Source organism: Lissotriton vulgaris, chromosome 9 (assembly GCF_964263255.1).
Source record: "Lissotriton vulgaris chromosome 9, aLisVul1.2, whole genome shotgun sequence".
Taxonomy (NCBI): domain Eukaryota; kingdom Metazoa; phylum Chordata; class Amphibia; order Caudata; family Salamandridae; genus Lissotriton; species Lissotriton vulgaris.
Window position 1 is genome coordinate 389,168,207 of NC_141697.1, and position 16,081 is coordinate 389,184,287.

The 16,081-nt window shown below is 47.6% G+C and overlaps 1 protein-coding gene across 2 annotated transcripts in view; it reads right to left on the bottom strand.

Moving 5' to 3' along the window:
- The window catches only part of CCDC85C (coiled-coil domain containing 85C), a 270,400-nt gene extending 255,519 nt beyond the window's left edge, over positions 1–14,881 (bottom strand). For both annotated transcript variants that reach the window (XM_086937759.1, XM_086937758.1), the window contains exon 1: positions 13,370–14,881. In XM_086937759.1, the coding sequence (XP_086793885.1) occupies positions 13,370–14,072 (703 nt within the window). In that variant the 5' untranslated portion in view covers positions 14,073–14,881. The remainder of the gene's footprint in view (positions 1–13,369) is intronic.
- Positions 14,882–16,081: the final 1,200 nt, after the last annotated feature.

Sequence of the window (16,081 nt, forward strand, 5' to 3'; positions counted from 1 at the left end):
CGTTTAGAAACTCATAACCAATGAGCCATCGACGGTAGCGCTTGCAAGATGTGCCCCCCCCAACATAAAAGAAGGGTAAAGTCAATTAAATGTCCCCTAAGCCCCTAACCACATGTACGTACTGTGTTTACCAGGGCAATTGAAAACAGAATAACCTTAATGTTAGGCCACATGCAGATATGGATTGGTAGGAAATATTCTAGCACATGGCCCCACGTAGGACCGGCTGGCACCCACACCCACAACAAACACAAGAAGTGAAGGAAATGGAATTCCAGGGCACCCTTTAGCATAATCAACCTAGAGGCACTTCATGTATTGTAAACAGCAGGAACGGCAGGTGGTGGTTTGATCCAGCATTTTATAATTGGCATTTGTAAGTTAAAAGGTCTAGATATGAACAAGTCCATGGCGTGAGTGAAATCCACAAGTGCTTGAAAACAGACAACAGACAGCGGGTTAAAACGTATCATATGCAATTAAACTGACAAACTCTTGCGTTTGGCGCAACATACAACATTAGAATTTATACAACTTCATACTACCCTTCAGCCATTTTTAAGCGCCATTAAAAAGGTTTTACTATTACACAAGTAATAGTATTCAATTTAGCGACAATGGAAAGGTAGAAGGCCGAGTCAGCCTTGTTGGGATGTGAACTCGTGACCTGCAGAACACTGCGTTTGTCACAGGTGAGAGATAAACCTTCTAGGCGTTGCTGTGTTAGTGATGTTTGTCAAAAGCAAAACTGCCGAAGAGCCTCTAGGAAGGGCCTGCTAGATGAAGAAAACAACTAATTTAGAAATACACATCAGATTCAGCAAAAGCAGAGCCCAACACTCCAACTGAGAAGAAGAAACCTTCCACTCACCTAGTCAGCCCAAGGAGACAAGAGAAGATGCCCAAAGTGCCTTGAAACTCTTGTAGAGGCCCCACTAGAGCCCTCAGAGAGCTTCAGAAATTTAAAGTGCAGGTGAAAGCCCTGCCAGGAATGGAGTCTGCTCTGAACCTACGTCACTGCACATCTGAACATTTGCCACAGCACAACCAGGTGATCTGGTTGACCGCACAGACACCTTCAAGTGCATTATTCCTAGGAGCAGCCAGGTCAGTCTCGGTCTGGTCTGTGGCAGGATGACAGCCCATACCGGCCTTGAACTTTGGTGCTCCTAGTGCGTGCGGGGCCAAATTCCCGATGCATTCTCAAGAATTTAGGGTCAGCATTTTATCAAACAATCCGAGACCCAAGAGTACCCAGGATGATTAATGACGGGAAAGTAGGTCGGTCTTTGTTGGTTCTTCCACTGAGGTTCGCCTTCTTGAAGCGCCAGTGGGGATTCAATGAAACACGGTGTCTTGCAAACATCTAAAATAATCATTCGCACTGAACAAGGCTGGCCAGCTCTAAAATATAATACAATTTAAAAACAAGACACACACGGTACTTGTTGATGTTCTTCCTAGATCCGGAGAATATATTTCGTGCTGTACATGGCTTTAAAGCTCAGCGAACACTTCGCCCCATTGATTGCATAACCCAGATTAAGTCATTTATTTACATGTTTGGCTGCAATCAAGCTTGAACAGCAGTGAATGACTACCACGTCAGCTTCACAGCTGGCACCTACCTCCAAGCTGACTTCAGCGCCTTCTGCCGTACAGAGGGAGCGCCTACGGGGCGGGGCCGTGCTGCTGGCTATGGCCTGCAGCGCCAACAATATTTACAGATGTGAGATAAAGTGTTTAAGAGATTATTACCACACGCTGTCAGTGCCACACACAGGGGAGTGGTGGGGAGCAGGCTGTGCTCCCCGAGAAAGGTGCTTGGAGGCGGCACTCCGTCGGCAAGTCCAAGAAAAGTGTCCGTATGGATGTAGAAGTTATCTAACACGAAGGAGAGAGTGGGGTAAGCATCGTTTTCTGCATTTGGTTTGTAAGGGCAACCAAACGATCCTAGGAGGAAAAACATTTTCTCAAAAAAAGGTCCGCACCCATAATAATAAAACTCACTTATTTATTTTATATTCTGAATATACTTTCTTAGCGAATGCAACCTGCTCCCCTTCACACAAAACGAACACGTCAGCAGGAACTGTGTCCTTCGGCCTAGATTTCATCTAGAGAAGTGGGAGTCCCACCCCGACAGCCCCCACTCCACATCCTACGAGACTGAGGCTGGCGCGTGAATGACTCGCCCCCAGCCGTATGTACCTACCCTTCTCAACATTAACCTCCTCAGTTGGCTCGCATCCTGTCCATATCTGGGCACTGCCTTTTTCAGCAGAAGGACCCTTGTCTTGTCTCCGGCATTAGTCGGTTTAGGTTTCGAGAAATGTCGATATCCTCCACTGGCTGCCAGGCGGCCTCGTGCCAGGTATAGAGAGGTCAGCAAGTTAAGGAATTTTAGTCAACAGCGCTTTGCACGCTGGGAATTAGAAGCCCAATCGACCTATGTCAAAATCAGAACCAAAAGTCCCTGAATAGAAGATAATGTGGCTAAAAAGGCTCAGGTGGTCGAAGGCAAGCATATCACATGACGTCACCTGGCAGCACTGCTAACCAAATGATATTCCAATAGTGATATGCCGTCAAGTTATGTAATTGTGAAGCGCCATCACTCGACTGATTGTCACTTCCTTGTTTTGAATATGAATTAGTCATGTTAATCTCAGACTCCTGAGCCATCCACCCACGAAAATAATGTAAACTTTATGCATTTATTTCTAATATCCTTCAAGCATACATCAACACCCGCTTACTTCTGTATTATCCTAGCACAATTATCCACGGTTCTTCTGTTTTATCTAGCGACCCATTACAGTGGGAATTTTTGTGCTCATATTTCAAATGTTTAAAAAGGGGATCTGCATCTGACATAATGCAGTCAGTTGTATGGTCTGGCTAAGCGTGATCAGGGGCCCTCAGGGCAACTATGGTTTACTTACTTGCCACCCCATTTTAATGAAAAAAAGCCTAGTTCTGACAAATGTTGCGGTTATGTTGTGGGACTGCACTAGGTGAGGCAAACCACATGAAGCAGGCAGTGCCCGGCACTGTACGCAGGGGCACCTCACAGCAGTTTCTTGTAGTAGCGAGTAGAAAAGGTACAACCTCTCGCGCTTCCTCGTCCCAACACAATTACATCACCGGCACACCTAGGCAACGTGACCGCGGAGCGAAGACCGGAAGTAAACAAAGTGACAGAGGGCAGCTCCCCAGGGCACGGAAGCTGGGCGGGGCTTCGGATGCTCAACAGGTTTGTCGCAGGAAACGTTGTCAGTCTCGTCAAATGTATTTCAGAACAGAGCGTTTCTTTGCAAGACAGGGTTGCAAATTTCACAGAACAAAAATCTCCTTTTCAAGGATCAAAACGGATTCCTCTATTCTATAGAACAGCACACGTAGGGAGTGGAAAATAAGGTGGGGGTCGGTTTTAACATGTTGGCCTAACAACACGCTTAGCATCCAAGTGCCAGAATACCTGCATTCGCCTCATCGTAACATATAAGGCAAGCTGAAGCTCCGACAAGAAGTATGTATACATTTTGTGCCAAACAAAAATTCATCTCTTCACGAGGCCACGAAATTAGGTCGTTTTGGGGAGAGGGCTGCTGTGCTAACGTAGGGAGAAGAAAAGAGCAGTTGTGTTTCCAAAAATAGCAAAGACCTCTTTGTCGGTCGAGCGACAGTGACATCTATGACGTCAGCCGCTGTGCGGCCCCCATCAGCACGCGTCTGTGACAGAAACATAGACATTTTGGAATCAATCTCCAAGGCCATTGGCCGGGAGCAGCGCGAGCGTAGTGCAGCCTTTAAATGGCCCAAATCGATGGATGGGATACTAACGTCATAGGGCTGGACACAAAGCCCAGAGGGACCGTTTGCAGATAGTATGGAGGCGTTCGTGGGCAGGACACGCGCATAGCATTCTCCAGCCTGGCCCAGTATGCTTAAGAGGACAGGCACATAAGCGGTCATGCAAAACTTTGCTCATGGGGAAACAGCAAGCTTTGCCATCAACCACTGCCCTATGCAACACAACCAAAGCCAACACTCAACTGTCACTTCCCCTAGACCTGAATTAAACTCTTCTAAAGTTCACCCAAGGGTCAGGCTGAGCTAAAGCGTGTAGCACAGAATATATGTTTTTTGATATGTTGCACAAGGCAAGGCAAGAGTACATAACAGCCAGGCTACTCTGCAACATTGTACAAACCAGGACACATGAAGCATTGCAATCACCCACAGCCTAAAAAAAAGCAAAGCAATGAGACTTCTCTGTGATTACTCTAAAGCGGACAGCAGGCCAACCCCCCACTGCTCTGCATAACACCACCTAGAATTACAGATCAATCAATTGTACATCGTTGCAATCTACGGTCTCATCCAACACATCTCAAACACGCAATATTCCATACTGTCTCCTGTCATCTTCAACCTGTACAATGTGCCGCTTGGTGCTCTGCTCACAGATAACAGCGTCAAGATTCTCAATATGCCACTGATACACAACTCTACTCGAAAGTCTTCTCTGCTTGAGACATCCAACGCCTCAAACACTGTTTGCACATCATGCAGACCTACATGTCCAGCGCGGCCCAGAAGCTCAATCCAACCAAGACAGAGCTCCTGTTATTCACTAAGAACAACAAACTAGAAACAGTACAAACCTAGCTCAGTCACATGAACCTCGACAGCTTCAAATGTCAACTTTTCATTCCACTTGGTTTCACCATGGACACAAATTCACTTTCAAGGAATGCACTTCTTAAGAAAGAAAGAAAGAAAAAAAAGGGGTGGGTGGTGGAATCGCCTAAAAACGAAGTCTCTTTTCTAAAGAAAGCCATCTTGTTTCTTCCAGAATGCAACTTCAGAACTGCTGTTCAAGCCCTGGTACTCATGCATCTGGATGGTGGTAATTCCTTACTCCATGACTTCAAGCAACGAGAACCTCAGAACTTTACCAAGGTAGGGAACTGGAGGTGATGGGGCTTCAGGGTGAGCTGCTCTCGAACCACATGGGTCCAACACAAGAAAGCAACCTGAATAACTGTTCATCTACGATGGAATGTCCATCTCATGCCATCTATGGATGCACAAAAATTTGACGGGATGTCCTCACACACTACCAGGTGTCATGCTTCACCATAGGACTTCCCTTTCCTCTTCAGAAACCCTGGTTGATGAAGAGAGGGCCTGCACTTTATAGTAAACGAGGCACTTCTAACTATTGAAGCTGTGATGTGAATTTAAATAAAAAACGGTGTGATACATCCTTGTAAAATTGAAAAACTAGTTTTGACGTATCACTTGGTGTTAAATACTAGCGTGAAGACTAGAGGAGCCAGTACCCCATCCCCACTCAGACCATCAACATGTTTCTGCCTCGTGGCTCATAGGAGTCTGTGGCATTCGTCAGGACGGTACATGGAGTCATATAGTAACAAGCAACCATGTAATGACCCCTTTCGACTCGGGCTGACCATTGTCATCCCATTCTTTCCTAGGTCCTTCCTACCTGTAGGTAACCTGTGCTCCATGGAGGAAGGGCGCAGTAACCTGTGTAGTCATGCATACTCCAAGGTGCATTCCTTGTGGATTACCCAAGTTGCTCACTTCTTCCCCACAATGGTCCATGACTTCTCAAACTCGACACAGGTATCCCTTAGGGGTACCCTACATGCTGCAGCACAGCTCATCCCATGCCTGAAGAAATATGATCAAATCACCCCCATCCTGACTGAATACCATTGGCTATCCTTTTTTGGCCTGTCCTATCTTCAGAACCAGTTGCATCATTTTCAAAGCCATCACAAACAACATCCACGCTTATCTTGCAGATAAGCTCACAATCTCTGGTTGTTCTTGGCACACCTACACCCAGGATGCTATCAGACTGCAGACTAAGTGTTGATTTTTTAAAAACAGTACAGGAAGCCTTTTCCAACTGAGCACAGAGAATTTGGGTCTGGAACAACATTCTGGTATCCATCAGGACTGCTCCAATGCTGCTCGAAGTTTTGGCGTACTTTTGCACTCCTAATTCACCCGACCTACATGTGGACAAAACCACCCACTTCCATGGGAGGCTACCCCAGGAAAGTCCCCCATAAGGGGAATCAGTCCTGGTCCCCCCACCATCACAACTTCCAGACTGAGGGGATCTCACCTTAGCAGCGAGAGGAGGGTCAGGCACCCCTGTACCCCACACCACCTCACACCTCTGAGCTGTGTCTTTGTGAATAAGGAGCACGCATCCCATGTAGCATAACACAAACTTTTAATTGCTTCTGTATCTAAGAGCTGCTTGTTCAAGCAGGAACACGATGAAAGAACACTCTGACAACCATTCAGGTCTTAATAATTTGTTTCTAACTCAATCAAACCAAGGAAGGGAGAGACAGGTGGGGACTTCAGCTCTATGGCTGGGTTGGAGCAGGCTGGCCAATGCTTGAGAAGAAAGGGTGGGTTTCTAGCTCGTTCTAGAGTCAAATGAACAAATGGGGAAAACGAATGAAGAATTTTACAGCCAGATTCTAGAGTTCTGGACATACATCTATCGACAGAACAAAGAGAGAGATCATGGTAGAACGAAGAAGAGAGATTTCTAGTGTCCTGTGTTCTGGTGCAAAGATGAGGATTTAAAGACTGGTTAAGTCTTCACTAGGTTATTCCCTCGAACAATTGGTGATTGAACCTTCATATTTGAGGATGCCCTTACACCCAACGTGCAGGGAATGGCATAGAGAGGACATTCCCCTTTTAACCATGCCAAAGACGCACCAAGGAAAAGAGAAAGCCCATTGGGTATTCCCGCACCACCTCCTTGCACTATGCACAGGCCACAGATGTCAGTCATGTCAGCTCTAACGGTGTCACACACCCACTGACATGGCCGAGTCTTGTTTTCCTCAGGAGACTGACGAAGTATAGAACAACGAGGAAGACAACATGTGTAAAGTGCATAGTATGTTCCCTTTCAGGTATTTCTTTTATGTTCATTAATGGTTGTTGCATGTATCCACTGCGCGCACTTCTGAGGAGAGTGTTTCTCTTCAAAAGTGCATCGCACGTGGAGAATGTATCTGAATGCCTTCCAACTGCTGTATGTGTTATTCAGCAGTTGGACATTAGAAGATGCAGATGTGCTCCTGTGTAATGCCGCTTTCTTGAAGAATAAACTTCTAACTTGGATTATACCTGTTACACTCTTCAACATTATTGTAATGATGCTCACAACCTTATAGGAAGTTCCCAGCTTTATTGTAGATATAGATACAATACAGGTGAGCGCCAGGGAGCAGCCGCTATTCAACCACACTCCTGTTCAACCGCTCTTCAATTCACAAGATGCCACTAAAACATTCTACACCGCATCATGGCATTCTAACCACAAGACACGAGCCTTAAAGGCAAAGACAGAACAAAGCAACATAACAGTTATTTATTTATAATATGAAGATTTAACCTTCACAACATGAAGGGAGGGTAAACAGGAGAACATGGTGGATAAAAATAAATGGGTGAAACCGCTAGTCTTTCAGTTTGTCTCACTGATGCACCGTGCGAGGCAGGTGTAGGAATGAGGTGAAAGGGATAAATTAATAATCAATAATGAAAAATGACAAGCAACCAAGGCACAACAATCACACTCGCACACGTCTCCAACAGAAGGGTTCGTTTTGGAAACGAAGCGTGGCATCACAGTCCGTTTACACGGAGCCCGTTAAAGCCTGCACCGAATTAAACAATGCTGTCTAGAGGGAGGAGAGGTGGTCTCGTGATAGCTAACCTGCCACAATAACATCGCTTTCAATATAATGGATTGGATAATATTTGGACTGTGTTGGCCGATATATTCGTTGCCAATGTAAAAGTCTAAATCAGTGTACATAAAAATGAGTTTAGTTGTGTCACAGGGCTTCACCTTCAGCCACAAACTCCTCCACCTCAACCGGTGCATTGCAAGGCATACCCTCCCCCCACAAACGCATCAGGGTTGCACCACTGCACAGCAAACTGGGCTCCCTGTTCAGGTTCCATCCCACGGGCTCCTTTGGCGACTCTCTGCCGAGTCTCTGGTATCCTGAGTCCACAACATCCCTTCGTGCCCTCCGCCAGCCCGGCCCGCCCATGGCATCTCACTTGCCCCCTCAAAACTTATGCTAATTGCCCACAAGTCACCACAGCGGTCTACGTGACATTCGGTGGCCCAGCGTTACATAGGGGCGGGTTTAGCTTTTCATTATTAAGGCCCATCTGTATCCCCTCATCTTACACAGGGTGGCCTGAGGCGTAGCTGCCACTGGTGCAAAGCACCGAGGGACAGGGAGCTCAGTCTGGACTGTACCGGCCGATGTTGTTTCCTAGGATGCCTGGTCCGATTTTTTTTAAAGACAGGGGCAGATTTATAAGCCCCTTGCGCCACTTTTGCGTCACTTTCCCCATGTTAAAAATGTTGCAAAAGTGGCACAAGGGGCTTGTAACTCTGCCCCATAGTGCACTGGGGTGGGGAGTACAGAGTGAGCGAAGGATAAGGGAGCAATAAAGAAGAGAGGAATGAGATGGAAGAAAAACAAGAAGGTGACAGAACGGGGAGGAGAGCAGGAAAAGGTGACAAGGGCGAAGGAAATAAGGTAGAACGAGAAAGAGAAATGAGATAAGGACGAGCAAAATGGGCAAGAGTAAAGGAAGAGAGAGGAACCAGAAAGGAAGAGAGAGAGGAACCAGAAATAAAGATAGAAGTGAGGAAAGATAGGAAGGTAAGTGAGAGACTGGTGGCCTCCAGCACTCAACACATCTAGTTTTGAGTGGGAAACCCCTTCTTGGGCTCCACAGTACATGCGCGTCTCTGCACATGAAACGTCAGAAACCGCTTTGGCCAGATGCCACTTTTAAACTCCAGATAACACTTGCTGTGTTCTCTCATGCACACCTGTGGTCTTTCCACACACTGCACCAGCAACGCCGCCATTACCTCCACCTTCACACCACCGACCCCCCCTCAAAAAGGGCACTCAAGATGCTATTATACATAATGTGCAGAAGGTGGGAGCCGAACTTTGACCCCAAGCACATAATGCACCAGAAAACTCATTAACAATGGGCATCAGACTGAGCAAAACTAGAGAGGAATGAGGAAGCTCTCACCCACCAATCACCCCTCAGTCTCTGAGAGATATTGGCACTTCACCAAGTCCACCACCAGCATTTATGAACACGGTCAACACAGTTTGAACATTTCCCAACTCAAAACCATATCAAAGTAACTCTAAGCGGTAAAGAACAAAAAATGAACGCAATTTTCCTTATGTAAATGCACCAGGCTGCAGATGTTGTAGGGTCGATGGCAAATTAGTTGTCAAGAAAGGAATTTACTCCTCTAACAAGGTCCGCCCCTCACTGGTGACCACCACCGCATGCAACGAGGACCACGAGGTCAATAAAACGATGATTCAAAACTCAGCGGGCAAACCAGGAGAAATGAGGCGCAACCCATATCGCCCAAGAATCAGCACGGTCCGACCACTCCAGCTAGTCATTTTAGAAAGAGGACTGGTAAACAGAGATAGGAGGTATGGTAGGGCGCGGAAGGGTTATACATACACGTCGTGACCAAATGAGACCTTTATTGACATTTGGGAACTGTTTCTAGATGAGACAGTGGGAAACCGGTAAGGACTAGGATGGTAATACTCCCGCTCATAGGACACAGAGAAGACCCATGTTTATAAGGTCCCAAAGGTGAGATCGATAATTGATGGGAAGGAGAAGGGGGCTGATGACGTGAGCTATGGATTATGGAAGCATTACAAGTGAACACGCTCTTTAAATTTACAAAGGCATGGTCTACATATGCTCTTTTGACGGTCTATGTAAAAAATCCATATGAATAAGATACCAAACATGTAACAATGCGATGAATGGGAAGGTGGTATAAGATATATAATGAATATCTTTCAGAATGCCAACTAATTTTGTTAGAAAATAAAAGTTTTAAAAAGTAAGAGAACAGGTAGATCCTCACCAATGTACAGTTGTGAAGAATGTGAATTTATTATCAGAGGAGCAGAGAAAGCAACTTCAAGGCCATCTGTGATCACACATGTATGATATTGTGTGCACACAATATGCTCTCATACACATGTGAATTATAAAAATAGTTTCTTTGCAAGGTAGGAGCTCTGATGTTCATGCATCGACGTTAAAGCGAAAAAAAAAAAAACCACATAGGGGTAGAACCAAGCATGCCGTATTTGCCTCGGACTGTGAGACTACATTTCCCACACACAAAACAATCAAATTAATGCGCGGCTTGAGGTGCAGGGCTGGTATAGCACCAGCAAAAGTTGGAAGAAGCCATCAACATTTCGCAGTGGTGGTCTGTGCACAGGGTGTACATTCCATGGGAGGGGATCATTTTCAAGGGTCTTTTGAAGGAGATCAGATATGCAGTGGAACATTGGGAGGGACCCAAAATGGAGTGTTAGATTGTCCTCAAATCTGAGAGCATGTTAGTAAAATATCCATACCTCTGTGATTAAAAATTAGATGGCAGTCCGCATTGTTGAGAATTCGAAAACTGCCTCTGAGCACAGGCAACTCATTCGGTGCACATTCAGTTTAAAGCTGTTGTAGCCCATTGATATTACGATGACCCCCAAACCACTGCAAGGTCAAAGCAGGACCTGTGGGTGCCACTAAACGTTTAGGTGAGCCCTGCTGCCATTGCGGTGGATACAAAAAGGCGAGACCAATGGAAAAAGATTGTGAAAACGATTGCAGTATGTAAGGGGAGATTTGTGGCTCCTCGCTGGAAAAGTGCTTAGGTTGTGAAAGGGAATACTGGTTACGATTACAAGTGCCTAGGACAATTGTAATCCCTGTGCAAAATATCTGTGTGCACATGGATTGCAATTAAAAGGGCAAAACGTACTGCACCCGGTAATTACTGGGGTTGATAAAGCCTGCCAACCTGATGAATTTCAGCAGATCAAACCGGATGAAATTTAGTGGGGGCGAGCAGGGGCCAGGTAAATACTTGGATGTGAGGACTTGCATGTTATGTCCTATGTTCAGGGCAACAATCACTATATGTAGAATGTATCACACCTAATGAATTCCAATCCCAAGGGAACGGTATTTCATTGTGTGAGATCTATACCATATTCCCCTGCCAGACACCCAAACACAGGGTCTCTGCTTATCTGCACCACTTGAAGGAAGGGACATGAAGCTCTGGCATTAGAGTATGGATTCTGATTGACAACCAGAAGGATGGGCCTCATCAGGTTGTTCAAGTCAGAGTGAACCAAATGACATCCTTGATTGTGATACCAGATGTCTGATTCGTACTTGGTCAGACATAGGATTGGCAGGTGATGATACGTGGTGGCATTCTAGCAAGAGTTGAAGCTGCATCGCTACAAAAATTTCAGGATCTAGGACGAGAGAATGGGCCAGGAATTGGGATGCAGTTATGAATAAAATTTAAAAAAAGTAATAAACTACAAGTTACCACATTCTGTGTGGTCCAGGAAGCTTATTTCAGGACAGTGATAGGTTGGAGTTCTAAAAGGCTTTGAAAAGGAGTTCTTAATCAGGGATATAGTTGTTGGGCCTGTACAAAAATGGCACATCTCATTGGACTGGCAGATGGAATAGTGTTACTGAGTACTGGAGAAGGGTCAATGGTACACTGGAGGAGGTTGGGCGCAAGGATATGTAGGGTTACAGGTAGAATGGAAGCATGGCGGAGTGGTAGAAGCATGAGGAGTAGGTGGAGAGACTCCAGGAATATCCTTTTTCATGCATGCAACCTTTCCTTGAAGTAGAAGCGTAGAGATCCTAGAGGGGTGGGGGCGGGAGGGAGACGTAGGGGATACATCATGGGGCTAGATATGTGGGAGCCCTGGCAGCTCCTCTGGTTTACCAACTTTCAAATGCAGATGCCAAAATAATTTGTTGGGCTGTAAACAGGCCTGCAGTAAGTGGCTTGAGGGAAAGTGAGGGCGCTGTTCCCTGGGCAAGGAACTGTACTTCGGCTATATGACTATTAGTGATTGATCTTACTATAAAACACACCAAAGCAAAGCTGAATGCCAGTGTTTACAACCGAGGGTACTGATTAACCACACATGTGGTAGGTACAACTACCAGTGACTCAAGCAACCCACTCCTCCACTCATTTGTGACAATTAACGGACTTTGTCCTATAGAGCAGCGTTCCACGAAAGTTATATTAGTCAACAAATGCATGCTGATGAACACGGTGCTTGACATATGGAGGCTCCTGCGGTATTTGCTAAACAGTGCAGACTGAACCATCTGTTGGCAGGGGGCCAATCACTACTGAGCAGCATTCAGTTACAACTATGCGATTTATGTGACAACTAGTTATACTGGCACATTACACGACAGCCGGTCTGTGTTTCACATAAGCCCAATCATCAACTGGACAATGGTCCATACACCATGCAGCAAGGTGTGATGAAAGTCACTACTGTAAGACATGTCTAATCAACTCACAACTAGATTGTAATAAGAACATTAGAAACAAGTTTTTTTTAGTGATGTCAGGCTTCCCTGAATTTTTGTATACTACGACCAGCAACATTACACCACAGTTGCTCTGTATATTCAAGTACAACATACACCTGCAGAACTATACTGTAGTAAGAAAATGTGAATGTCAGGCTTCTGTGTATTCTTGTACACTGCTACCACAGCATTTCACCACAGTTGCTTTGTGTATCCAAATATGACGAACGGGGAACATCCTTTACAACGCAAGCATTACTCTGCATGCCATTACCCCGCATTTTTTACCCGCAAAAAACTTTTACAATCAGGACTTTACAACGCATCGGCAATAAATATTCATGAATTCTTCTTATTCACTGCAAACTGTTACAACGCATTCCCCAAAGCAACGCCCCCCCTGGAGTTAGAATAGTAATTGCGTTGAAATGGGGAATGTGTATTATCGGAGTGAATAGTAATTGTGTTGGAATGGGGAATGCGTTGTAAAAGTTTTTGCAGTGTCAAAATGTAGGTAAATGGCATGCGGAGTAAAATCATGCAGGGTAAAGTGTCCTATTCATGACAAACACACCTGCACAACTAGACTGTAATAAGAACATTAGAGACAAGTTTGTATACAGTAATATCAGGCTTCTGTGTATTCTTCTACACTGCTACCACCAGCATTACACCACAGTGGCTCTGCTATTCAGGTACCACACACACACCTGTGCTGCGTCATAGCTTCGCACCACATGTCCCAGGCACACACCAGGAGACGTCCCTGGGAGGTACATCACCTGAACGAGAAGACCACAAACTAAGCGAAAAGTTGTCGCAGACTCACCGTTGAGCCCGTTGGGGGTGCTGCGGTGGTGGAGGGGCGCAGACAGGTCGTCCATGGACCTCCGGATGACGCCGGCCTTGGTCTCCACCACCTTCGGGTGCAGGTGCTGATGGTGATGGTGGTGGTGGTGGTCCGGGCTGCCGGCGCTGCCCGCGCTGGACGTGCTGCTGCCGTCGCCCACGTCGCGCGCGCCCCCGTTGAGGCTGGCCTGGCTGTCGATGGAGCTGCGGGAGCCGGCGGCGCCGCGCTCCTCGTCCAGCATCAGCACCAGCTCCTTGAGCTCCAGGTTGTCCCGCAGCAGCGCCTGCTGGCCGGCCTCCAGCTCGGCGAGCTTGCGCTGGTAGGCGGCCACCTCCTGCCAGACGGCGGCGGCCGTGTGGCGCCCGAAGCGCTGCCACTCGCGGCACAGGCGCCGGCCCTTCTGCCGGTCGTCGTCCAGGAAGCAGCAGAGCTCGCGCAGCTCGCGGTTGTCGTCCTGCAGCTTCTGGTTCACCTCCTTCAGGCCGCGGGTCTCCAGCAGGTGCAGCTGCAGCCGGCGGTTCACCTCCTTCATCAGGCCGCCCTGCTCCAGCATCAGGCTCATCTTGTCGGCCTCGGCCCGGCGCAGCCGCCGGAGCAGCTCCTCCTTGCTCCACCGCAGCGCCTCCTCGTCCGGCACCTTGCTCAGGTCCTCCGGGGGCGCTTCCAGCGAGCCCGTGGCCATGGCGAGCTCTTCTACTAAAAGAAAATAACTACTGGAGAAATATTACAAAAGTGCGCGCCCGTTCCCTCTGATGGTCACCAGCTGGTCGCGGGCTCCTTCCTGGCAAGGGGAGGGTGGCAGAGATTGACCAAATGCCCACTCATGGCCGAGTGTCACTTTCAGGGCAACCCGTCCGCATCTCTTAACTTCAGGGTGCAGAAGTGAGAGAACTGGGCGCACGCTGGAGAATGGGTTGAACTAGGTTTGCTCCTGGACCAAGAGGCGCCTTGAAGTCCAAGGAAGTAGGCGCTATTTCCGGATCGCCAGTGCAGCTGATCACAGCCCCGCTTCTCAATCCCTCTGGTTTCGAGTTGGTGACCGAGGAGGGAGGCGTCGGGATCTGCTGAGAAGACCAGCCCAGCACTCGGACCGGAGTGCCCGTGCGGCTCAGGGATCTCCAAGGCACTCGCCGCAGCTCTGCTCCGGTCCTCTCGGTGCAAAGAGCAGTAGTTGGATGTAAGGCAGGTAGATCGAGGAAGGGTCTGAAACAGCCTCTTTCCCAGGTGTGAAGTGACCCCCGCTGCTCGCTGATCTCACGTGAAGCTGATCAGGCGCTCGCTGGTGCCTCAGCATGAAGGTGGCTGTCAGCCCGGCTTCGGAAATCTCAGGCCACTTTTGAAGCGAAGGGAAGAAGGCAGGAGGCGGGTGCGTTCCGGAGAGAGGAGGCGCGGGCAGAGGCGGCGTCTTGCCCCTCCAGGAGCCTGTGGTGTCCGTACAAAGCCGCAGCAGCCGCCGTCAGAACTCCCCTCCGCGGCCCCTCAGATGACACTGTTGAACACGGGGAGCCGAGCCTCTCCCAGCTGTGGGCAGGCTCTGCTCAGGTCGGGATCGCCCTCCCTCCTCCCCGTGCCTCCCCCCTCCTCCTCTGCTCACGTTACTCCAGAGGATTAGAGGGCCAGCGGCCAATCAGGGCCGGGGAAACAGTTTTCAAAGCAGGTAGTACAAAGGTGGGGGCCCGCACTCCTCATCCGAGCAGCGGGGGCCTGTGTGAGGAGTTCAATGAGAGTACCTCCTTCGACACTCAGAATAGGGTCCGGCACCCTCAGCTTAGGGACCCGCCATCCGCATCTCACTCGGGAATCTCCAACCGCTATTCTAACTCTGCTGTCAGTGTCATGCAGCAGCCGCAGCTCTTCAGTCCTGATTGGAGGGTTCAGTTTGTTTTTACGCATTACACAATGTTTGTTTTTTTAGTGGGTCTCGTCTGTCTTGCAATTAAGTATCTTCGTGGGAACTCACACTTTCCCCTTCGTATTCCATCAACCCACTACCATACCCAGACAGCGCCCCCCACCGGTGTCCTCTTAAATATTTCCCGGGACGTGCAAGAGAAATGAGAGAAATGTTGCCCTCCCCCCCTCCACCCCCCGCACCCACTCTTGGAACAACTTTGAATTGCATTACTTATTTTCTGCTAATTTAGGCCTGCACGATGCTAAGCAATGTTTCATTATTCAGGGGCACACAAACCTTTAAAGGCAAAGTTCGGCAGAGAGAGTTTCTGATTGAGAAACTGATAAAGATGAGATCGGGTGGAAGAAACAGCACTTTATCAGGGTACTCTTGTAAAGTGGGGTCCTGGGCAATTGCCCAATTTGCCCATGCCTTATAATGTATATGGCTTCCACCATTCCTTACGGTTCCAGAGCATGTTTGCTCTATTGCTTCCAGTGAATGAATGGAACTATAAAAGTATAGGTGCTCACTGTTCAGGAGTACCTTATGCTATTGAGAAGTGCTGGTACTTTACAATTTGAAGAATTGCACCGCTGCTGAGAAGGGCAGATACTCCCCTTTTCAAATGAAAGTAGTGCAGGTACTACGTAACTGCCATTTAAAGCACTGATTGGTTCCCCGAGTTAATTACTCATATGTGGGTATGTTAGCATAAATCTGTGCACATTTTTTATTCTTCGAGTAGTATGCAAGTTTCAGAAAATACAGCAATGCAATATTTGCACACTGTTTGA